This window comes from Oryctolagus cuniculus, chromosome 4 (assembly GCF_964237555.1).
Source record: "Oryctolagus cuniculus chromosome 4, mOryCun1.1, whole genome shotgun sequence".
Lineage (NCBI taxonomy): Eukaryota > Metazoa > Chordata > Mammalia > Lagomorpha > Leporidae > Oryctolagus > Oryctolagus cuniculus.
This window is the reverse complement of record NC_091435.1, coordinates 55,352,325-55,376,848: the sequence shown is the minus strand read 5'-3', so window position 1 is coordinate 55,376,848 and position 24,524 is coordinate 55,352,325. Positions and strand designations below refer to the sequence as shown.

At 41.4% G+C, this 24,524-nt stretch overlaps 1 protein-coding gene across 31 annotated transcripts in view; it reads left to right on the top strand.

Annotated features, from left to right (window-relative positions):
- The window catches only part of ABI3BP (ABI family member 3 binding protein), a 285,033-nt gene that overhangs the window by 221,155 nt on the left and 39,354 nt on the right, over window positions 1–24,524 (top strand). For 18 of the 31 annotated variants that reach the window (XM_051819140.2, XM_017347142.3, XM_051819135.2 and 15 more), the window contains 6 exons: window positions 1,516–1,575; window positions 2,836–2,883; window positions 3,998–4,078; window positions 6,842–6,919; window positions 10,803–10,868; window positions 16,384–16,452. In XM_051819140.2, the coding sequence (XP_051675100.2) occupies window positions 1,516–1,575; window positions 2,836–2,883; window positions 3,998–4,078; window positions 6,842–6,919; window positions 10,803–10,868; window positions 16,384–16,452 (402 nt within the window). The remainder of the gene's footprint in view (window positions 1–1,515; window positions 1,576–2,835; window positions 2,884–3,997; window positions 4,079–6,841; window positions 6,920–10,802; window positions 10,869–16,383; window positions 16,453–24,524) is intronic. The other 13 variants (XM_070071996.1, XM_017347153.3, XM_017347134.3 and 10 more) reach the window with 6 other exon arrangements.

Here is a 24,524-nt window from a genome sequence, read left to right as displayed (position 1 = left end):
TGACCTTCGCAGAGCCAAATCAAAGAGCCTTCTCCCTCAACCTCCCGATAGACATTTAGTTTGACTTACAACTGGAAATTCATTGCATCTTATCACTTGAATCTCCCAAAATACTGCCTGGCAAAGGCAAAATATTCACGGTAGTCTTGGGCGTTCTCCGACATCGTGACCCACTGATCTTTCTGAGGTTTCCTTTTGCCCTTGAAACAATGTCTAGATTTTTAAAAATTCTCCTGGAGGTCACCTTAATTTAGCTCATAGAAGTTCTAATTGGGTCAAGTTCTATTTAGGTACCAAATTTAGTTTAATTTAGTTGGCCTGTAGAAGGCTAGACTAAGAACAGATGTGGTGTGACAGTTAAATATCTTAACAATGGAAAGGGAATGTCCATTTTATGTAACTTATTTCCACACGAATGGGAAAGTGGCACTTGACTGCCTTATGATACAGAAGTTTCCTCCACTTTCTGCGGCAGAGTTCTAGCCTGAATCCTAATTTATTTTACATCACCACATAGGCTGCAACAAAATTACCCTGCCCTGCTGGTAAGAGAGACAGTAGTAGTTGTGAAATCTTCAGTGTGGTAGGAAAAACTCTCAGAGAGTAGACCTGGGAAGGGCCTCCTTTAGAGGGAAACTGAGTCAAAACTTGGCATGAGATTTTTCTCATAGAAATCTGGTACTAACAATAGGCGAATCACTCTGGGATCGTACCCTATGAGAAATAAGATACCGAGTTTCCAACTTAGTGTTTTGTTTCGGTTAAACTAGTACATAATCATTAATAAGATAGTGGATGTGAGTAGGTTGATTGTTTACCTCACGTTTTTGTCTTTTGTTTTCATATTCTCATACATCGACTATCTCTAAAACCTAATAATATATTGAAGCCATATGGCCAAGTAAGTCAAAAATGGCAACAGTCAGGGTTTATCTAGCTTTTGTTTTTACCATGTAAGAAGGATTCTCATAAACTTGTGGTATCTTCTAATAACTGATTCCTTTAGCTTTATTTTTTTCCTCATTGTAACTACTGATGTCATTTAGAATGAAATTTTGTCTTCCTCCAATGTTTAAGAATTTTTTTCCTTTGTTGTTTCTCTCAATCTGTGGGCCACTTATGTGCTTCTCCTAAGATACCGTATTTCCTATGGCTGTCAGTGGACGTTGAGCATGAATGTTGAATGGCAGTTAATTGCTTCGGGGGAATGCTAGCTTTCAGTTTTCTAAATGCCTTACAGGAGGCCTACCTTCTTGAGTTTAATTACATTAGCTACTTCCCCTTTTTGCCCTCAGGACATCAGAATGAACTGTGACTTTGTCTTACTGTCACTAGAACCTATCCCTACACCGTGATGTTGTTCCGTTTTGAAAGGAATAGTCATCTGCTCGGTTTTCTTTTGAGCTATCACAGAAATACCTTCCTTCATGCTCTGCAGGATTTCGTACCGATGGGTTAAGTTCAGGTGCGACATTTAGAGTATACAGTGTTTTATAATCGGTTTCTTTTTTCCAGTTACAAAAGATGTGCTTCTTCCTCGTAAACCAGAACCCGAGGTTTCTCAAAGTGAACCTGGTAAATGAATTATTTTGTTTTCCCTATTAGGAAGTATAGTTTTCAAAAAAATACTCGTAAGGTCAATATATTTTAATGGCTATGATATGAAAGATGTTCACAGAAAATTATGGATATAAAATGTATATTTTTTCAGGGAATTTAACTCATACAATCTGGTTGAAATGTTAGCATCCTCTTAAATAAAGGAATAATATATAATGAATTTTCCTTGGAAGTATATTTATTGAAAGTTGACCATGCTAAAATTATAAAACATAATTATTAACTGAGCCAACTAACTTATATCCTTTTAACAATTGAATGTAACTACATCAGAGTTGGACCTGTCCTCTTAAGGAAAAAGTAGGGATGCCCACTGAAAACTTTCTTAATCAATGGTGAACAAAAATCTTTAGAGTTTTTATTAAACTAAATTCTCTGGATGCCATCTAATACAGGTTGAGTAACCCTTATCCAAAATATTTGGGACTTAAGATTTTGGGATTCTTTTTGGATTTTTGGAATATTTGTGTATACATATTGAGATCTCTTGGGGGTGGGACCCAAGTCTAAACATGAGATTCATTTATGTTTCATATACCCCTTATATACATAGCCTTAAGGGTTTTTTTAAGTAGTTTTACTCTTCTTTTAATATTTATTTATTTATTTATTTATTCATTTGAAAAGCAGAGACAAGGCAGGGGAGGGGGGAGAAAAAGAGAAAGAGCACTCCTATTTGCTGATTTATTCCCCAAATGCTTGCAATACCTGGGATGGGCCAAACCATAGCCAGGAGCCAGGAACTCTATCAATCTCCCAGTGGATGTCAGACCCAGCCACTTCATTCAATACCCTCTGCTTCCCAGAGTGCATGTTACCAGGAAGCTGAAGTTGGGAACAGAACTAGGACCCAGAGACACTCTAGTACGTGATGCAGGCATCCCAAGTGGTGTCTTAACCAGTGGGCCAAATGTCTGCCCCTGAGTAGTTTTATAGAGTATTTTTGTTGCACTTATACTTCGACTGTGACCCATCATATGAGGTCAGTTGTGGAGTTTTCCACTTGTTAGTTTTTGTATCAGTGCTCAAACATTTTTGAATTTTGGAGCTTTTTGGATTAGGGATGCCCTACCTGTATGAAGAATTTTCCCAGATGATGACTTAAAGAATGTTTAAATGACTACATGGATGCATCTATAAAAATAAAGGAACGGTTTTGACTTCCCCAGGTAGTAATTCTCATAAATATGTTTCTTTAATTTGCTTTTGGCACAGTTCTGCAACCTGTTACCTTTAGAATTGACCTACCAAAGACCACAATAGGTAATGCCTTTCTGAGATTAACCAACTCTAATTGTTTTCTTTGCTACCATCAGGAATTCAGGAACTTCTCACATAATCATAACTGAAGCATCATATCTTCTCAATCCATTTCATCATTTCATCCTCATATGATTTCTCTTTCCAAAACAGAACAGCAGTGCTTTCACTGTTGTAAAGGCCTTGCTCTGAAGACCAACTTAAGAAAGCTCATTACTAAGTGCATCCATATCTACCTCATTTACCTTCATGATTCTAACTTGTACCCATCCAGTTAACAATTTCTCTTAGTTTGGTGGTTCTCAGCTGTCATTATTATAATATAATGTCATGAGATGTTTAAAAGCTGTGACAAAAAATATGATAATTGGGGGCCAGCGTTGTGGCTCACTTGGTTAATCCTCCACCTGCGGTGCCGGCATCCCATATGGCGCCGGGTTCTAGTCCCGGTTGCTCCTCTTCCAGTCCAACTCTCTGCTGTAGCCCAGAAGGGCAGTGGAGGATGGCCCAAGTCTTTGGGCTCCTGCACCCACATGGGAGACCAGGAAGAAGCACCTGGTTCCTGGCTTCGGATCGGCGCAGCGCCAGCCGTAGCAGCCGTTTGTGGGGTGAACCAACGGAAGGAAGACCTTTCTCTCTGTCTCTCTCTCTCTCACCGTCTATAACTCTGTCAAATAAAAAAATATTATAATTGGTCAAAATACTAAAAAATGCCAATTATTTATTTGTAAATAAACTGGAGCAAACTTGGGAAGATGATTCTGACAGTGATAGTATTGCAGCTCATTTTGAAAACCTAAATGCTTTCTTGGGTGAGAGAGAAAGGGATGGAGCTACAGCTAAACAGACCTGAACATATGTAACTCACACTCCATCTTAACCAGGTATTCTCATGAGAGCTGTCAAGCAGAGAATGCCATTTATTATGTCTTGGTGTAAAAGCAGTTGAGAACCATTTGAATATTCCACAGTCATTTTTCTAATAGTTCTTTGATCATCATCACTCAGTTCATGCTTTTTTTTGTTTTGAATGAAGGAACACCCCATGTGATACCAGTCTTCTCTGGTGCTGTCCTTGAATCTAAATATTCACAACCTTGATATTTTTCTTTTGCAGCTCCTTTAGAGACACGAGGCATCCCTTTTATACCTATGATCTCACCAAGTCCTAGTCAAGAGGAACTATTAACCACTCTGGGTAAACATGGTTTTGATATTTCAGTCCAATAAGAGGCCTGTTTTGTAGACATTGCCCTTAAGGTGACTGTAAGGACATTATTTCATCTTTGTTTCCAAAAAGATAGAAAGTCCTTTTTAACAATATGGAAAAAATTCCATCCTCTCTTGATACCTTTACATTAACTGTATATTTACCTTTCTAATATTTATCCTGATTTTCAATATAAAATGAGAATGTTTGCAAGCACCTTGATGGAACTTCAATTACAATTAGTCTTCTGTTCTTTATCCTTGAGTTCCAGGAATTCAGCCAACCTCAGATAAAAAATATTTGGAAAAAAAATTGTGTCTGTACTGAATACATACAGACTTTTTTTCTTGTCATTGTCTTCTAAATAATAGAGTATAACACTTATTTACATAGTATTCAAATTGTATTAGATCTCATACATAACCTTGAGATGATTTAAAGTATACAGGAGGAATGTGCAGGTTAAAAACAAACACAACAGCATTTCATGTAAGACTTGAGCATCCACATATTTGGGGACTGACACGGGGTCCTCGAACCCATTCCCCGTGGATACTGATGGGAGTCATCTAATAAAGCAAGAATGTTCCTGTATTAGTTCATTACTCATTGCTTTAAAATGCCTGGGAAAGCAAATGTTTATTTTAGCTTACAGTTTTCAGGTTACAGTTCTGAATCGGGTGTCCCTGTAGTCTGGTATCATGTGGAAGCTTACTGGGGCAGGTGTGGAGGAACAATCATGTGGTAAGGCAGGAAGCAGAAAGAGTGCAGCTAGGCAGAACTGGAACTCAAATAATCAGCAGTCTCACTAGAACCAATCTCTAAGAGCATGCCCCAGTGACCTAAAGACCTCCCACCAGCCCACCTCTCACATATCATAGTTAGATAAGTCTCTGCCCTCAATCCATCAAGCATTAATATCTAAACACTTGTTTGAGTGATAAGTCAATCCATCAGTTCAAACCAGTGTCCACTTTTATTGGTTTTTCTGTATTTGGAATTGGACTTAGGAAGAAAAATCAATCATCTAGTACTTATTTCTGGGGGCCATTACTGGGTGCTAACTGCAACACCAAGCAGTGCAATTTGCCAAAATAAAACAACACAACCCCCCCCCCAAAAAAAGGTAGGTCTTTATCCTGTCCTCTAATATGAAGACAGCAATTAATGACAATACTGCTTCCTATATGCCTCATGTACTACATGTATCCTAAAAGTTCATTCACACAAGAATTCTGTGAAGTAGGTCCTATTTCTTGCTCCACCCTACAGATTAGAAGATTGAGGCATAGGGCACTTTATATTTTTTACCAATGTAATACAGCTAGAGTAGTGCCAGTATTGGAAACTGCATATTATCAGTGGAGCCCCTAGGGTTAACCCCAATTGTTATTACAATGATAATATATTAACTCCAGTGTATTGAACATTATAATTATTACAATGTGCACATTATAATGAATGTGGTAGAGAAATGAGCATCAGGCTACCTAGATATATCAGGGAAGGCTTCCAAGAGGAGATGGTGTTTGCAACTAGGTCTTTAAGTTGGAATGAGAGTTAAATCATCACAGGAGTGAAATATCCTTCCAGGTTAAAGACAGGTGAGAAAGAGGCACAGGGCAGGGAATGGCAGCTTGACTGATAAGCGCGTGGACTGCATACCTGGAAGGCCAGTTGGTTTGAGCTGGATGTGTCGAGCTCAGCATGAATGTGTTCACTGTGTCACCTAACTACTTAGCTACAGGTGAATCAGAAAGCAGGTATTCCTAGCCTGTGTTCTCTGGCCCTTCCATGCTATGTTTGACATGGCTGTGTTTAAACCAGTATCTCAAATAAATCCATTCTGTGTTTGTGTGCACATGTGCTCACTGAAATAGTTGGTGACTTTATTTTAAAAGTAAACACTTTTTGAAAACAAGCAAGCAAATATACTGTAATTATTACTCAGTACTCATCTATTCTAGCCTAGGCCTGCAAAGTCAACCTCACCCATGATGGCAAAGAATGGTTTTCCAAAACCACTATTGGATGTACTAATTATATGACTTCCACTCCCTATTTTTTTTTATGTATTTTGACTTACTGAAGCCAGTATTGTAAGTATCTGTCTTGAGAGGGGCAGAAAGAAAAAGGTAGTGATATATTATCTACACCAAGTATTTCCTTAGGCTCAATATGCAGCAAACTGAGCAGTGTAACTTGCTGCATCGTGTCTGCAGGATGTCATGTTTTCAAGATAATATAGAGGTAGAAGTATTGCCATACTTATTTTTTTCAGGAGAAATATGTCAATAAATATAAACTGCAATTTTCACATAAGGAAAATATTCTTATGTATAAATATCCATTTTTTCATATGATAGTTTTCACATAAATAATTTGTGAGACTTATAAATTAGGGAGTAGACATGAAGGAGATAAATGAGTAAATACAGTTAATAGACTCTACTGTATGAGCCACATTCAAGGTTAGCATACCCAGAGTCCATGAAATGTTGACCTTGAGCTAAAGGCTCAGGGAAATTTTGGAAATACGTGTAATAACTATGAAAATAATCATGTAAAACAAAATATAAGTAGGTTATTAAAATATACCATTAACTTTGAATTGTGATGATTACTGGTCATATTTTAAAATGTAACTTATCCTTTGTCATTGCATGGGACAGAAAAGAGCATGAGGGTTTTTTGGTCCTATCCATGGTGACAATTATTTAAAATGAGCCATCCAACTGTGTTTTTCCCCAGAAGAAACAGACCAATCCACCCAGGAACTCTTTACAACCAAGATTCCACGAACAACTGAATTGGCAAAGACAACTCAGGGTAATGCTGTTTTCCCACCTCTGGATAGTGGCTTTTCCTGATTTGCCTTTAATACAGAAAAAAAATCTTCTTTACAGAATGCAATTCCTCATCCCGGGGTATTCTTTGATTATTTTCATTTCATAGATGCCAAATTGAATGCTTTTATGAGTATTAGTGGAATATGGGGAAGACGAGTTCTGAAGTTGGATCTTTGCTGTTGAAAGTATTGTTGACCACCTGATGCTGACAACTAAAAGTGAAGGCTCCCATTTTCATTTGTTCATTTTTTCACAGCTGATAAATGAGAACCTTTACCGCCTTCCCCTTCTGTCCCTCCTGCCTCTTCTCCTCTCCCTCCATCACTCCTGTACCCCCTACTGAAGCACATTGTTATTGTGGCCTGGAGGAGAAGCTATTAACTACAAAAATCACCTTTCTTAATAACGATATTTAAACATCTAGGGAAGATATTCTCTTGGATTTCTTATTTTAATCTTTTCTTCTCTGTCATTTTCTACCTTTCATTCTTCTTTCTGATTTACTGCTTTTGGGGAGCTGAACCCCCCTGCACAGTCCCTGGCTCATCTTCATGCTCTCAGAAGCCTTTGCTTTGTATATCTTTCTATCTGACTTGAGGTGTAGTTAGCTGTGGATTCCATTAGTGTTGTTGATTTTTTATGACCCTTTTTGTCCATCTCTATTAGTTGGTAGGAAGAAAAAAAATACATATGCAAAAACAAACTTTGTGAAGAATTGGAAGACAAATTTATTTTATAAACCATTGTCAGTCCCAATTCAAGGGAGAAGTTGAGAGAAGAAATTTGGCCAGCCCCGCGGCTCACTAGGCTAATCCTCCGCCTTGCGGCGCCGGCACACTGGGTTCTAGTCCCGGTCAGGGCGCTGGATTCTGTCCCGGTTGCCCCCTTCTTCCAGGCCAGCTCTCTGCTGTGGCCAGGGAGTGCAGTGGAGGATGGCCCAAGTCCTTGGGCCCTGCACCCCATGGGAGACCAGGATAAGTACCTGGCTCCTGCCATTGGATCAGCGTGGTGCGCTGGTTGCAGCGCGCCGGCTGTGGCGGCCATTGGAGGGTGAACCAACGGCAAAGGAAGACCTTTCTCTCTGTCTCTCTCTCTCACTGTCCTCTCTGCCTGTCAAAGAGAAGAAATTTGAAATGATAACAGTAAGGGAAATCTAAGGTATATGTCAGTGGGGCAACATGATTAATACTCTATGGTCAGGACAGTTCATTGAAAGTTTTATTAACTTAATTTATAATTATGCACAGAAGTAAATTTTTATTGCATTTTATTAACTGTAATCCATAATCTGTACTTTGGAAATTTATATTCATTAAATAAAAGTTTAAAAAGTAAAAGCCTAGAGCAGCTTTCTCAAAGCCATGTGTTGTTTGCTGATGAGCTGTAAGTAATTCCCAGCCCAAACTTAAATTATATTTTGGCTCTTTTTTTAAATATTTTTAAAATTTTTTTTATTTGACAGGTAGAGTTACAGACAGTGAGAGAGAGAGAGAGAGAGAGAGAGAAAGGTCTTCCTTCCATTTATTCACCCCCCCAAATGGCCGCTACGGCTGGCGCTGCACCAACCCGAAGCCAGGATCCAGGTGCTTCCTCCTGGTCTCCGATGTGGGTGCAGGGCCCAAGCATTTGGGCCATCCTCCACTGCCCTCCCGGGTCACAGCAGAGAGCTGGACTGGAAGAGGAGCAACAGGGACTAGAACCCGGCACCCATATGGGATGCCGGCACCGCAGGCGGAGGATTAAACAAGTGAGCTGCGGCGCCCGCCCTTGGCTCTTTTTAATAAAAATTTCCTTCTAGGCGCCTGCGCTGTGGCATAGCTGCGCCTGTATCCCATATGGGCAGCAGTTCAAGTACCAGCTGTTCTTCCAGTCCAGTTCCCTGTTAATGCACCTGGAAAAGCAGCAGAAAATGGCCCAAGTGCTTGGGCCCCTGCACCCAAATGAAAGACTGAAGGAAGCTCCTGGCTTCTGACTCGAAATTGGCCCTGCCCTAGCTGCTGCAGTCATTTGGAGAATAAACCAACAGATGGAAGATATTTCTCTCTCCTTCTCTCTTCCCCCAGCTCCTTCCCTCCCTCCCTCCCTCCCTCTCTCTCCCCCTCCCTGTCCCTCTTTATCTTTCAAATAGATAAGTAAAATCTTTAAAAAAAAAAAAAAAAAAAAGTTCCTTCTAGATTTAAGTGAAGACTTTCAAAAGGAAAAAAAAAAAAAAAAACAAAAAAAAAAACCTCTGATCCCATGGCTTTGCAATAATCAATGCAGAACTGATTATTTCTATGCTCTGCTCTGAATCCTTTTCTGCCCCAAATTTTAAAACCCATACATCTTGTAGAATGAGACAAGTCAGCAGCATGATTCTTGCATTTATTTTCTTTAAGCAAAAGCAATCTAACAGTCAGAGTCTTAATTTTCTCTAACAGCAGTGATCTGCTCAGTCCGGTTATTACACTTGGGAAGGCCTGTCCTCAAACTATAGTGAGCTTCAGTGTGAGTCTGTTGTTATAGGTCTGCAGCACAGCAAAAACCCTGCTGTCACACTCTACATTGGAAGCTTATAAACAAGCTACATTAGAAGCTATTTCACAGGTGCAGTTTTCTTAGCTCTGTAGGCAAAGCATTTCTGATTTATGATTATATAAATATCCTCTCAAGATATGAACCAAATCATCAAAATGCTGTAATCTGTTTCCATAGTTTGCAAGAACATTTTTCCAGTCTTAGTTACAGCGCTGCCAAGAGAACAGTGGTCTCGAGAAGATAGCAGAAGGGAGCAGTAGGGGGGGTGGGGGGGTGGGGGGGGGGTAATGGTTGACTTCCAGGATGAATGCACACTCCACATCCTTAGGGAGAAAGGGATTTCAGCACCTAATCACAGATTCACCCGCTTGTGGCCCCCCCTTTTGTTCGTTGGTTTAGCAAGTCTCCCTTAGGAGTGCTGCCCATGCAGTCCCTGCATAAGAGGAGCAGAAAATGAGAAGGTGCAGCCAGCACCACAGCTCACTTGGCTAATCCTCTGCCTGCGGCACCGGCACCCCAGGTTCTAGTCCCGGTTGCTCCTCTTCCAGTCCAGCTCTCTGCTGTGGCCCAGGAAGGCAGTGGAGGATGGCCCAGGTCCTTGGGTCCTGCACCCGCATGGGAGACCAGGAGGAGGCACCTGGCTCCTGGCTTCGGATTGGCACAGCGCGCCGGCCACAGTGCACCGGCCATTTGTGGGGTGAACCAACGGAAGGAAGACCTTTGTCTCTGTCTCTCTCTCACTGTCTAACTCTGCCTTCCCCAAAGAAAATAAAAAGAAAAAAAAATGAGAAGGTGCTTTGGGTCCTCCCTTGATGGGCAGAACACCAGATGTCATTTTCCCTCATTCCTACAGCTTTATGGATGGCACTAAGTCAGTACTTACTCACATTAGGGGCCATGAGCGAAGCGAGTTGACAGAGCCCACATGTTCCTACTCTTCTTTCCCTATCTAAAAATCTCTCTCTACCTTAAAGGGTGCTTTTCATCTTTTTTGCAAAATCATGCACAGTGACCCTTACTGAGAGATGATTTATGGGTGGTGGCTTATATTTATCATGTTAAGCAACTATCTGATAAAATTAATGATCTTGGAAAAACATGGACTAAATGATCACTAATTGTTAATGCCCCTTACAAATGACCTACCTCACTCTATTTGTACCTTTAACTTTCAGCCATGAATATCCTCACTTGTTTTATTTTCCTTTAGCCTCATTGGAGATTTCAGAACATTCTTCCTACTTCCATACAAAGTATATGAATTATTGGTCTCTAGGGTGTTAAATCCCCCATTCAGGGAGCTTTGGAATTTCAGTTATTAATTATGAAGTGTTTCTCCATTTCAGCACCACACAGACTGTACACTACTCCTGTGAGGCCCAGGACACCAGACAAACCCCACGTCAAACCTGGTGAGTTGTTTCTCTGTTGACCTAAATAATCAGCAGACTGGGGCAGATGTGAAGAGGATTGAAACAGCCAAATGCACCAAAGAGGGATATTTATTGTGAAATTACGATAAAGAACATAACAGAAATTCTCATCCTTGTGAGTAAATGAAAGGTACTGATGAATCCATGGAAGTGACAAGGCTTTTTAAGAATGATCAGATTCTTGATGTGAATGGAATGGGAGAGGGAGCGGGAGATGGGAGGGTTGCGGGTGGGAGGGAAGTTATGGGCAGGGGGCGGGAAGCCACTGTAATCCAAAAGCTGTACTTTGGAAATTTATATTTATTAAATAAAAGTTTAAAAAAAGAATGATAAGATGCAGAGGCCATGATGCAACATTATGGAACACTACAGATAAAAAGCATTCAAATTTTTTTTATTTATTTTCATTTTATTTGAAAGGCAAAAAGAAAGACAAAGATACCTTACATCTGCTGGTTCACCCCCCACATGCCTGCAATAGCCAAAGCTGGGCAGGCCAAAACAAATCAGTTCAGGTCTCCCTCCCGGGTGGAGGGTCTCAAGTACTCAAGCCAGCATCCAGGGCCTGTCTAGGTGCACGTTAGCAGGAAGCTGGGTCAGAAATGGAGTAGCCCAGACTTATATTAGGCACTGTGATATGGGATGCAGACATCCTGAGTAGTGACTTACCCACTATATCACACATTTACCTCTAAAATCATTTTCAAAATAATACTTACACATAAATCTATCACACACACACACACACACACACACCTCTACCTTCAATTGTCCATGACAGTTATAGAAAGAGCATGGAGTTAGCTTTGACATAACGCTGCTTTTCAAAATGTCTTTAAGAAATGTTCTCAGTATAGAAGGGCTCTGGTTTGGTGAGAATATTTTTACTTGACTCTTTCAGAGGATTAAGGAAATTATAGGTTGTAACTAGCAAAGATAAAAGTTATAATTATTCACTGAGGAATATTTTAAATTTATTGCATTCTCCGAAAGTTCTGGGAGCTCCCTCACTAAAGCTTGTTTAGGGAAAAGTTAACTTGGGAGAAGAGGGTTGGTTTGGTCCATGTAGATCACTTATGCTGAAGTACAAGTTGGACAAATGATTCTGGAATTTTCTGTCTTATTTCACTGTGATTCTCATGGAAGTCGCTTATAAATGAATGTTCTTGGTGAATTGGTGAATGTAGCTCCAGACAGGTGAGAGAAAGATTAAATACTTTTAAAGTTTGTATGTATGTATTTGAAAGAGGGGAGGGGATGAGGTTTTATCTGCTAGTCCACTCCCCAAATGCCTGCAACAGACCAGGCTGAAGCCAGAAACAGTCTGAGTCTCCCATAAGGGTGTCAGATTCATTGCGTACTCCTCCCAGGGCAGGTACTATCTGGAAGCTGAAATCTGGAGCTTAGCTAGGACTCAAATCCAAGCACTCTGATATGGGATATAGTCATTCCCAATGGAATCTTTTTAAAAAATTATGTATTCATGCATTTGAAAGGCAGGGTTAGAGAATGTGAGAGAATCAATGAATCTTCCCTCTGCTTCTTCACTCCTCAAATGACCACAATGGCTGGGGCTGGGCCAGCCCAAAGCCAGGAACCTGGAACTCCATCTGGGTCTCTCATGTGGGTGGGTGGGTGGCAAGCACTTGAGCCATCTTCTGCTGCTTTCCCAGGCACATTAGCAGGGAGCTGGATCAGAAGTGGAGTAGAGGCTGGTGCAGTGGTACAGCACGTTAAGCTGCTGACTACAACACTGGCATCCCATGCAGACTCTGATTCAAGTCCTGGGTTCTACTTCCAATCCAGCTCCCTGCTAATGCACCTGGGAAAGTAGCAGAAGATGGCCCAAGTCCTTGGGCCCCTGCCACCCACGTAAGAGACCCAGAAGAAGCTCCTGGCTTTAGCTTGGCCCATCCCCAGCCGTTGCAACCATTTGGAAAGTGAACCAGCAGCTGAAAGATATCTCTGTGTCTCCCCCCCCCCTTCTCTGTTTCTCTCCTCTCTCCTTTTCGTTCTCTGTACCTCTGCCTTTCAAACAAATAAATACTTTTAAAAAAAAAGTGGGGCAGCCAACACTCAAACCAATGTTCATATGGGATGCTGGTCAAAGTGGTAGATTAACTTGCTGCACCACAACACCAGCCCCCTCAATGACATCTTAATCACTGTACTGAGCACCCAGCCCTTGTATGTATATACTCTTTGGTGTATATAGAACCCATATATTTTGTTATAATCCTCTAACTCTTAAAGGTAATCAGGCACAGAAATCTTTTATAAACAAATATGTCTTCATGTGGCTGTTGTGTCATGAAAACTGGTGAGAGTTGAAGGTGTGACAGGTTATATGAAACATTTCTGTGAAATAATAAAATCAACAGGAATGGCTAATGACAGTTGGGTCTTTGCCATGTGTCCTGTGAGATACAGCTGAGGGAGTGAGGTGTAAGAGGCACTAGAAAGTGGATTCAAGGGCAGGTGTTGTTGGCAATGGGTTCTGTGAGCTGATTTGAGTCCTGGCTGCTTCGCTCTGATCCAGCTTCCTGCTAATGTATCCTGGGAGGTAATGGATAAGAACTGAGTGCCTGGACCCCTGTCACCCACATGAATGACCCAGATGCAGTTCTAGGCTTACCGCCTTCGACCTGACTCAACCCTGGATATGTGTGGGCATTTGGAGAGCAAACCGGTAAATGGAAGATCCATCGATTGACCTCTTTTTTTTTTTTTTTTTTTTTTTTTTTTTTTTTTGACAGGCAGAGTGGACAGTGAGATAGAGAGACAGAGAGAGAAAGGTCTTCCTTTTTGCCGTTGGTTCACCCTCCAATGGCCGCCGCTGCAGCCGGCGCACCGCGCTGATCCGATGGCAGGAGCCAGGAGCCAGGTGCTTTTCCTGGTCTCCCATGGGGTGCAGGGCCCAAGCACCTGGGCCATCCTCCACTGCACTCCCTGGCCATAGCAGAGAGCTGGACTGGAAGAGGAGCAACAGGGACAGAATCCGGCGCCCTGACCGGGACTAGAACCCGGTATGCCGGCGCCGCAAGGTGGAGGATTAGCCTATTGAGCCACGGCGCCGGCCCCGATTGACCTCTTTTTTTCCCCAGCCGCTCTCTTCCCCCTTCTTCTCTCCCTTCCTCCCTTCCTTTTAAGTAGATGAAGGGGCCAGCACAGTGGCACAGTAAGTTAATCCTTTGCCTGTGGTGTTGCCATATGAGCGCTGGTTCTAGTCCTGGCTGCTCCTCTTCCGATCCAGCTCTCTGCTATGGCCTGGGAAAGCAGTGGAAAATCGTCCAAGCATTTGGGTTCCTGAGCCCATGTGAGAGACCCAGAAGAAGCTCCTGGCTTCAGATCAGCTCAGTTATGGCCATTTGGGGAGTGAACCAGCAGATGGAAGACCTTTCTTCTCTCTCTCCCTCTCACTATCTGTACTCTACCTCTCAAATAAACAAATAAGATCTTAAAAAAAAAAAGATTTATTTATTCATTTCAAATTCGGAGTTACACAGAGAGGGGAGAGGCAGAGAGAGAGGTCTTTCATCCACTGGTTCACTCCCCAATTGGTCGCAATGGCTGGAGCTGTGCCGATCCAAAGCCAGGAGCCAGAAGCTTCTTCTGGGTCTCCCACGTGGGTACAGGGGCCCAAGGGCTTGGGCCATCTTCTACTGCTCTCCCAGGCCATAGAAGAAAGTTAGATTGGAAGTGGAGCAGCCAGGACTCGAAATGGCACCCCTATCGGATGCCGGCACTGCAGGTGGCAGCTTTACCCGCTACACCACAGTGCTGACCCCAATAAATAAGATCTTTAAAAAAATAAATAAATAAAGGGCCGGTGCCATGGCTCACTTGGTTAATCCTCCGCCTTGCGGTGCCGGCATCCCATATGGGCACTGGGTTCTAGTCCCGGTTGTTCCTCTTCCAGTCTAGCTCTCTGCTGTGGCCCGGGAGGGCAGTGGAGGATGGCCCAAGTGCTTGGGCCCTGCACCCGCATGGGAGACCAGGAGGAAGCACCTGGCTCCTGGCTTCAGGTTGGTGCAGCGCCGGCCGTAGTGGCCATCTGGGGGGGTGAATAAACGGAAGGAAGACCTTTCTCTCTCTCTCTCTCTCTCTCTCTTACTGTCTATAACTCTACCTGTCAAATAAATAAATAAATAAAAAGTAGATAAAAATATAAATTTTTTTAGATACAGCATACTCAAAAGCAAACAATCTGGCTCCAGAATCTGCTCACTTAACCACAGTACCCTCAGTGCTTTTTCTTAAAATTTTTCTAAATTCATAATGAAATAGGTAAAGTTCAGAGCAGGAGAGAAATTTAAATGAATTCATCTTAGCTTTGTGTTCAATAATGGATGTGTACAAGGACTTCCAAAATGAATTCAATTCTATACCTAGATAGCTATCTCTAGAAATTCCTATGAAAGGACCACCATCGTACAAGTTAAGAATTCAGCCTTGAATTAATACACTGAGGATTTAGTTATTCATGAGAAATGTAATCCTGAGCCTTCCTCAATTCCATTTTGAATGCATCTAATGCTTATAAATTAATATATTTCCCATTTAGAGTTATAAATTCCTTAGCCACTTATTTTCAGTCAAGTACTAAATTCCAGTGAACACCTTGATTAACATTTTAAGTCTTTATGAATATTGCCAACTTACCAAAATATATTCTGAAGGATATTTTTATGGTAAACCGTCATTTTTTTTATTGCCTCGTTAAATGACTTCAGTTCTCTGAGAATCTTTTTTTCCTTGGCTGTGAATTTTTAGCATGAAAACATCTGAAATGGGTTGGGCATCTGGCATAGTGGTTACGAGGTTGCATGGGAGGGGCCAGTGCTGTGGTGTGGCAGGCTAAGCCTCTGCCTGCAGCACTGGCGTCCTCTATGGGCACTGGTTCACGTCGCAGCTGCTCCTCTTCCAATCCAGTGCTCTACTATGGTCTGGGAAAGCAGTAGAAATTGGCCCAAGCACTTGGGCCCCTGCACCCATGTGGGAGACCAGAAAGAAGCCCCTGACTTCAGATCGGCCCAGCTTTGGCTATTCAGGCTATTTGGGGAGTGAACCAGTGGATGGAAGACCTTTCCTGTCTTTCCCTCTCTCTCTCTGTAACTCTGCTATTCAATAAATAAAATCTTAAAAAAAAAAAAAAGATGCTGTGTGGTACACTTGCATCCCATATCAAGTTTGACTCTTGGATCCAATTCTAGTTCTCCAGCTTCTGGGTGATGCACTCCCTGGGAGGTGACAAGTGATGGCCCAAGTACTTGGGTCACTGTCACACACATGAAAGATCTGCGTTGAGTTCCTGGCTCCTGGCTTTGGCCTGGCCCTGCCCTGGCTGTTTTGGACATTTGAGGAGTAAACCAGAAGATGTGTGTGTGTGTGTGTGTGTGTGTATCTTTCTCTTTGTCTCTCAAATAAAATATTTTAAAATAAATGCTTTAAGAAATAAGAAGATGTCCAAACTTTATTTCCTGATTTCTTGTAGTTCTGGATAAGACAAGACCTGCCAGACCCAAACCCAGTGGGATGCCCAGCGGGAATGGAGTGGGAACAGGTAATGGTGACAAATTTATTTCCTTTTGAGCCTATCAAAATTATAATGTTATTATTCAATTTTTGTAATTTTGTTGAATTCACACTTTAATTCCTCTCTTTTTTTAAACTACTTTTGGAAGTTCCTAGTGAAACTGGAATTGAAAATTCTAACTCATCCCAAAATTGTTCTAATGTCTCTAAAAACGTTAAAGAGGAATAAGAGGAATGTTTCATTTTTATAAACTGAGTCTGCTAAATTAGCTGCCACAGATAATCTTTTTTTTAAGATTTATTTTATTTATTTGAAAGCAGAGTTACAGAGACAAGCCGAGAGAGAGAGAGAGAGAGAGAGAGAGGGAGAGAGAGAGAGAGGTCTTCCATCCACTGGTTCACTCCCCAAATGGCTGCAACAGCTGGAACTGAGCTGATCCGAAGTCAGGAGCCAGGAACTTCTTCCGGGTCTCCCATGTGGGTGCAAGGGCCCAAGGACTTGGGCCATCTTCTACTGCTATCCCAGGCCATAGCAGAGAGCTGGATCAGAAGTGGAGCAGCTGGGACTAGAACCGGGCATCCATATGGGATATCAGTGCTTCAGGCTAGGGCTCCAACCAGTTGCGCCACAGCACCAGCACCCACATGCAATCTTGAATCTTAATAAAACCCTGTTTAAATATGAACTACTTAATGAAAATAATAAAAATGGTTGTTTTCCTAAATTTCAAGACACTTTTCATACACACGCTGTTGGAAACTCTCATGACTTGGTTTTCAAGTTTATAATTTCACAAGTACAAAAATAATTTTTTTAAGTCCTGCATCTGTTAGCAATCAGGAGAATGAATTTAAATAAGAAGAAACAGATTTAATCATAGTGATTAGCAATTGGTCACCCTGGTTACCGTCATTAACATTACCAAACCACTGGAATTAAGTAAGTAACATAGCCATAATCGGGCAGATCAGTAGAGTAGGCATCATTAATAGATAATTAGAACACTGATCTGATAAAAGTCCAAACACTGAACTTACTCCATGGACAAATGGTAATTATTAGATGACTTAATGTGAAATTACATCATTCTCTTGAAATATTTTTAATTGTATAAATCTTATTTGTTGACATAAAAAAATAAAAATACAAATTTACTTGATGCATATATATATTTTATCAACCCATGATGATTCCCTAATGATAAAAAGATATGAATAGTACCTAAATATATTCAACCCAAAAATCAGTTATGTTTCTTTTAGAATATATATTTGTATTTTTCACTTGATTATTATGGTGTCTAAAGTTCTAAAAATTCTCCTCAAACCAAATAATGAGGCCGATACTTTAAATTCCTGACTCCTGAAAAGCAAGCAAACAGCCCAACATCTTCCTGGGCTCAGGTGCTCCTTCTCTTCTTCCCTACTGTGGGATTAGCCAGTGCATAATTTCTCAGATTGATGTGATCAATCTGACTCTAAACAGACTCTTCTCTCAGATCCTTCTGGGAGAAAGGTAGTTCCATTCCCCAACTAACATTTGTTACACCTGTTCTTTATTCTTTGTCTTTCTGAGGTCCCTCCCAAGGTAGGACTTCTTGTCTACATGCAAGGAATGGGGTCAGCAGACAATGTCCAGCTGTTAACTCCTGTAGAGTCATCCTTAGTTGAGAAGTCCTTGACTGAAGATCTGGGTGTTACATCTCCACATATACCGCCATAATGCATAGAAAACAAATGGCATTTACTCCAAGAATGCAAGGTTGATGCATAATTTAGCATAATTTACTGCATTGATAGAATGAAGGAGAAAATGCTATGATCATCCAAATAGATACAAAAAGCAACTATTAGACAAAATTCAAAATTCATCCATGATGAAAATTCTCAGGAAATTAGAAATAGAGGAAAGTGTTCTCAATCTAATAAAAGGCATCTCTGAAAAACTTACAATTAACATCATATTTATTGGCAAAAGACTGAATACTTTTCGCTTAAGACTGAGAATACAGCACCATTCCTTACTTTGGCCACTTTGAAAATAGTTGTGGGAGTCAAGGTCAGTGCAGGGGCAGGTGTTGTGGTGCAGTAGGGTAAGCCACTGCCTGGGACACCTGCAGCCCACATCAGAGTGCAGTTCCACTGCCAGCTGCTCCTCACTCAGCTTCCTGCTAACTGCATCCTGGGAGGCAGCAGGTGATGGCTCAAGTGCTTGGACCCTGCCTTCCATAGAAGGAGTTCCAGGCTGCTGGCTTCACCCTGGCTCTACCCTAGCTATTGCAGACATTTGGGGAACAAATATCTGCACCAGATGGAAGATTCATTCTCTCCCCCTCCCCCGTGTGTTTCTCTGTCACACTTTTAAATTAATAGATTATTTTTAAAAATAAATTCAATGTAGTAAGGCAAGAAAAGGTGTAATTGGCATAAAATCAGAAATCACAGATAAGCATATTATAAGGGAAAGTTTAACACCTCTCACATATTTGACAAGGATGATGTTTTAAGAAATTAGTGAGAAAAAATGTTTTAAAATCTTTCTAGGTTATAAACTTATTTGAGTTCATCTTCCTTTGATTATACATAGTTTTAATCTGTCTAGCTTACAAAAAGGCAGCTGTTCATATAACTTGATTTTCTTCTTTGCACACAATGCTGTCTCATCTAAGTCTCTTTCTAGTCCCCATTGGGTCCTAATGAAAGATCATTTTGGTGTCGATTCTATAAACAATTTGGACATCATGCTCAGAATACTTAATTGTACTTCCCATTTCACATATGAGGGTACTTTAAAAGCTTATGGAAAATTGAATTAAAATATATATTTATTGTGGTATATATAATTTTGCATGCTTTTCATAATTGGCATTTTCAAAAACCTTTTGAAGACCTTTCATATTCAAAAGTATTTTGCACCAAAATTACCTTTATATTCAAGCTTTTTAAGTATCATATATTTTCCTATGACTTTTCTTATTAAAGTTCTCAATACTTATATTTTACATTTTAAATATAGTTGATAAAGCAAATGTGTAGGATATACACTATATATATTCTTCAATATATATATATGTGTGTGTATACATATATGTATATATATACATACATGTGTATATATATATACATATATGTGTATATACACTCTTCAAGATCTTGGGCCCTTAAGACCTGGAAAAAATGTTTTAAAAAAAGATTCTAAGCCTTCAAGACTATGAACATTTGACTGCTGGGATCTCTCTAAAAACTTCACAACGGGGGGCTGGTGCTGTGGCGCGGTAGGTTTATCCTTCGCCTGTGGTGCCGACATCCCATATGGGCGCTGGTTCAAGTCCTGGCTGCTCCTCTTCCAATCCAGCTCTCTGCTGTGGCCTGGGAAGGCAGCGGAAGATGGCCCAAGTGCTCCCTGTACCCACGTGGGAGACCCGGAGGAAGCTCCTGGCACCTGGCTTCAGATCGGCCCAGTTTCGGCCATTTGGAAAGTGAATCGCTTTGTCTTTCCCTCTCACTGTGTCTAATTCTGGCTCTCAAAAAAATAAATAAATAAATAAATAAAAACTTCACAATGATTCCCTAAACTTCAGTAATATTTAAGACATATTAAACCCAGTTTTTTATTTCTAATTTCATAACATCATTATCTATATCTTGCCCTGATTTATGTGTTTTCAAACGTGTATATCTATGTATATATATATATACACATATATATTTATGTGTTTTCTTTTTTTTTTTTAAAGATTTATTTATTTATTTGAAAGTCAGAGTTACACAGAGAGAGGATAGGCAGAGAGAGAGACATGGAGGTCTTCCATCTGATGGTTCACTCCCCAGTTGGCTGCAACAGCCAGCGCTGTGCCAATCCGAAGCCAGGAGCCAGGAGCTTCCTCTGGGTCTCCCACACGGGTGCAAGGACCCAAGCACTAGGGCCATCTTCTACTGCTTTCCCAGACTATAGCAGAGAGCTGTATTGGAAGTGGAGCATCCAGGACTCAAACCAGTGCCCATATGGGATGCCAGTACTTCCGGCCTCCTATGTGTTTTCAAACATATACATATACATACATACATACATACATACATACATCTGCCTCAATGTTAAGAAGTAGCCTGCAGAGGTTGAGATTTTAGGTGCACTATTCTTTTTTTTTAACATTTGTTTAATAAATGTAAATCTTCAAAGTACAATTTTTGGATTATATCGGCTTTTTCCTCCCATAACCACCCTCCCACCTGCATCCATCCCACTCCCTCTCCCATCCCATTCTTCATCAACATTCACTTTCAATTATCTTTATATACAGAGGATCAATTTAGTATATACTAAGCAAAGATTTCAACAGTTTAGGTGCACTATTTTTCTGGCTTTCCGTTTTTCAAGCTTTCCAGAGGTAGATCTCAGCCAAGGTGCGTTACTGATACCAGAATCTCTTGAGAGCTGCCTGCGGAAGTGCAAACAAACCAAGGGTGCACTGGGTCAGGGGGTTGGGCAAACCACAGCCCCACTGGCCTGTTTTTACAGATCAAGTTTTATTGGGACACAGCTTGCTTTTACAGTACAGTAGAGGGGTTGAATAGTTACGACAGAGTCAGTTGAAAATGTTTACTGCCTGAGCCTTTACAGGAGGTGCGCGCTGACCCCTGTCCTGGACGGTCTCTCTGACGTTCTTCCTGAAGAAGGAAGCTGCTGAACTGCTCAGCTATTCTTTCATTCAGCCGGTGTTTATGGTCGTTCCATCGTGTGCCAGGCAAAGTGTAATTCTGAAACCACATTGGCACATGCGGTTTGGCAGGCACTGTTTAAGCTGAATCTCAGACTCCTTTTTCTACGTCCTAACGAGGAAACCACATCTTACTGCCCCATGTGGAGTGCTCCGCACACAGAACACAGACTCCCCTGGGTGAGGAATGTGTTTTTCTGGGCTGTGGCTAAATCCTCCAGTCTGCTGGCTCATTGTCCCTGACTTTTTAGCCAGGTGCAAAGATTCGGGGACAAGGGTGCAGAGACGAGTCATTCATAAATATCAAACCATTTTGGTTACTGGGAATGGAGTCATTGATACATTTGAAAATTGATTTCCAGTTTTCTGTGTTTGCTTGCAAAGTTTTTGTTACCATGGTTAAAAATACCCAAATCATTACTTCATCTTGGACAATAAGGTTCTAGGGGTGGGCTATTAAATCTGGAGATTTTTGGAGAACTCCCATGAGGCAGTCGGGAGCATGTCATGCTGAGGTTCAAAGCTTGATGTTTCCAGAGCTCAGTCTGCCGGTTAGTGGATACGTTGATGAAACGGGCCTGCAGGACGAAGAATTCAGGTCACACCCTGGGCCAGACGGCCTGATTGGCTGCCAGTTGCTGAGGATTCGTTCTCCTCAGTATCTCCCTTACTGGCTCCCTTCTTTCTCCTCCCATTGCCTCTCCACTGCCCTTGGCCTTCGTTTGCTCTCCTCTGACTCAGGGCAGTAGAAGTTCACCGTCTCCCCGGGTCTGGTGCTCGTCTTGCTGCCTGGATGGCATGCGGAAACCACAGGTCAGAGCAGGACAGGCAAGGCCAGGGGGAGCTCGGTCTCCACCTCCATCCCCATCCGCCAGGCCCCACGCTGCTTTCCCCGGTGCTTTCATACGCCACCAGCTTCTGTCCGTGTCTAAAGGCTGGGGAAACTCCAGCTCGGCAGTGATACTCTGTGAAGTGGGGACCTACCTGTGAGTGTCAAACAGTGTCATGCCTCTGTCTCCACTATACAGTGACAGGACATGGTTCGTTTCTTTCCGTTATTTCCCTTGATTAGAAAAGGCTGGAAGAATTTGTATGTTGGGCCTTATTCATGAAGAAACCGTGCAGAATTTTTTATTCTCTGCAGGGCACCATATCTCCAATTTACTGGCCCAGTGGCAGATCTGTACTTGCCTGGCCAGGATCAGTGGTATGGCTGGATAACACATGCTTGCTAGCCATGGCCCTTCAGCCCCTCCCACAGTGGTGGAGAGTCAGCCCATATGAGACTTGCAGTCCAAGGCTCTAGGGCTATGGTCACGCAGAGTCAGTGTGAGGAATGAGAGAGAGAAGACAGTAAGCACTCTGTGCTGTACCTCTTAGTGCTTGAGAGATAGGCTTTGGAGCTGGCCATGTGTGGATCTTGCAAGCTGAGAGACCTTGGGCAAGTTATTCAACCTCTCCTTGCCTTGGATGTCCTTGCCTGTGGGACACGGAAGGCATCTCCCATACAGAAGGTGATAAGCATAAGTCAGGTCATGAATATATAAAGTGTTTGTACAGTACTGGATAGAAATATTTTGTTTTCCAAGGACAGAAATCTTTGGAGAAGGGCTATGAAGGTAGATCTGCTCAAGGAACACATAGCCCACTAGCCTTCTGGAGTAAATTAAAAAAAAAAAAAATGTAGCTTTGAGAAACAACAGCAAACCTCGCCAAACCAAGCTATCCCAATGACACAAGTAGAAGGATTTTCCATACCCCTGTGCCATTCACAGAGTAACCACCAACTGAGCCATGTTCTTGGCCCCACACCACTGACAATGGGGCACAGGAAGAAGAGTAAAGAACCCTTTGTTTTCACTCAGCCTGTGGAATTAGCCACAAAATAGTCGTTGCCTGCAGAAACATTTTTTTCCTGCCACAAATAAGCAATTTTCAATTCATGGTTCCATATAAACCATCTGCATAATTATATATTAGGATGCCTCAAAAAGTTTATGGAAAATTGAATTGAAATTTATTTTGGTACAAAAAAAAAGTTTGAAATCTGTGAGATGATGAAGAATATGTATTATCAAAAAATCTATAGATTTCAAATTTTTGCATCAAAAAAGTTTATTTTTTATTTCATTTTTCCATGAACTTTCTGCAGTCCCTGGTATTACCTCCTATTTTAGCAGCAGATTATGGGATTGCATTATAATCACGTTCATCCCCTGAATTTCGCAAATCAGTGTGGGGATGTCATCTAATTTTTGGAAACCAGAGCTTCTGTTGTATTTCTAATCAATATATCTGCCTGCACAGTAAATGAGATTCAATTTTTAATGTCCCTGCATAGTCCCTGGGATCACAGTGAGCATTCAAAACAGTTATTGTCCTGTGTACTAACTGCTATGTTAACTAAATGTTTCATTCTTATTTTTTATGTGTAATTATGGGGTCGCTGCTGTGACGTAGTAGGTAAAGCCACCAGCTGCAGCACTGGCATCCCATATGGGTGCCAGTTCAAGTCCCAGCTACTCCACTTCTGATCCAGCTCCCTACTATGGCCTGGGAAAGCAGTAGAAGATGGCCCAAGTCCTTGGGCCGCTGCACAAATGTGGGAAACCTGGAAAAAACTCCAGGTCCTGGCTCCGGATAGGTCCAGCTCTGGCTGTTGCAGCCATCTGGGGGAGTGAACCAGTAGATGGAAGCACATGCTCTCGCTCACACGCTCTCTCTCTCTCTCCCCCCGTCTTTCAAATACATAAATTGTTACAAAAATTATGTAATTTACAGTCAGGTCACCCAAGTAGGGATTCCTTTTTAGGATGAGCCATTTTATCTAAAGTGACATTTATGACTGAGATTCTGAAAATGACTGTTTCTATTCTTTCTAAATAATCATAATTTTAGAATAATATGAAACACATTGGTCCCCTCTACCAATCAAAGCTTCTTAAAATCCAAGCCTGCCTGGGTATTGAGATGAATTGCTAAGCAATAACCACTGGATTGTGTTTGAAGGACTTGAGAGAGAAAAATATCATACCAAGTAATTTTCAGATCAACTTCATCTAAATAATGATTTGGAGCTCTAGGCCTGTGCAGGCCTAATTTATAAATCCCAAAGGTGATCCTGCTTTTAGCTTCAATACCCTGACAGCCAAGGCCTATTGAGGAATAGTTTTAAAGTTAATTCACTAAGTATAAACCCAAACACATTAGAATTCTAAGTTTTTTTATGGGCATGGAGGAGTTGGAGAAATTTTTTTAAACCACAAATTGTACCCAGGAATAGTGGCCAAAAGTAGGCAATCTTAGTAGATGAAATGTTGCCTGGTAGGGCAGTCCAACTCAGGAAGGAAATGTAGGATGAGTGAGGCCTGTGGAAAATAGT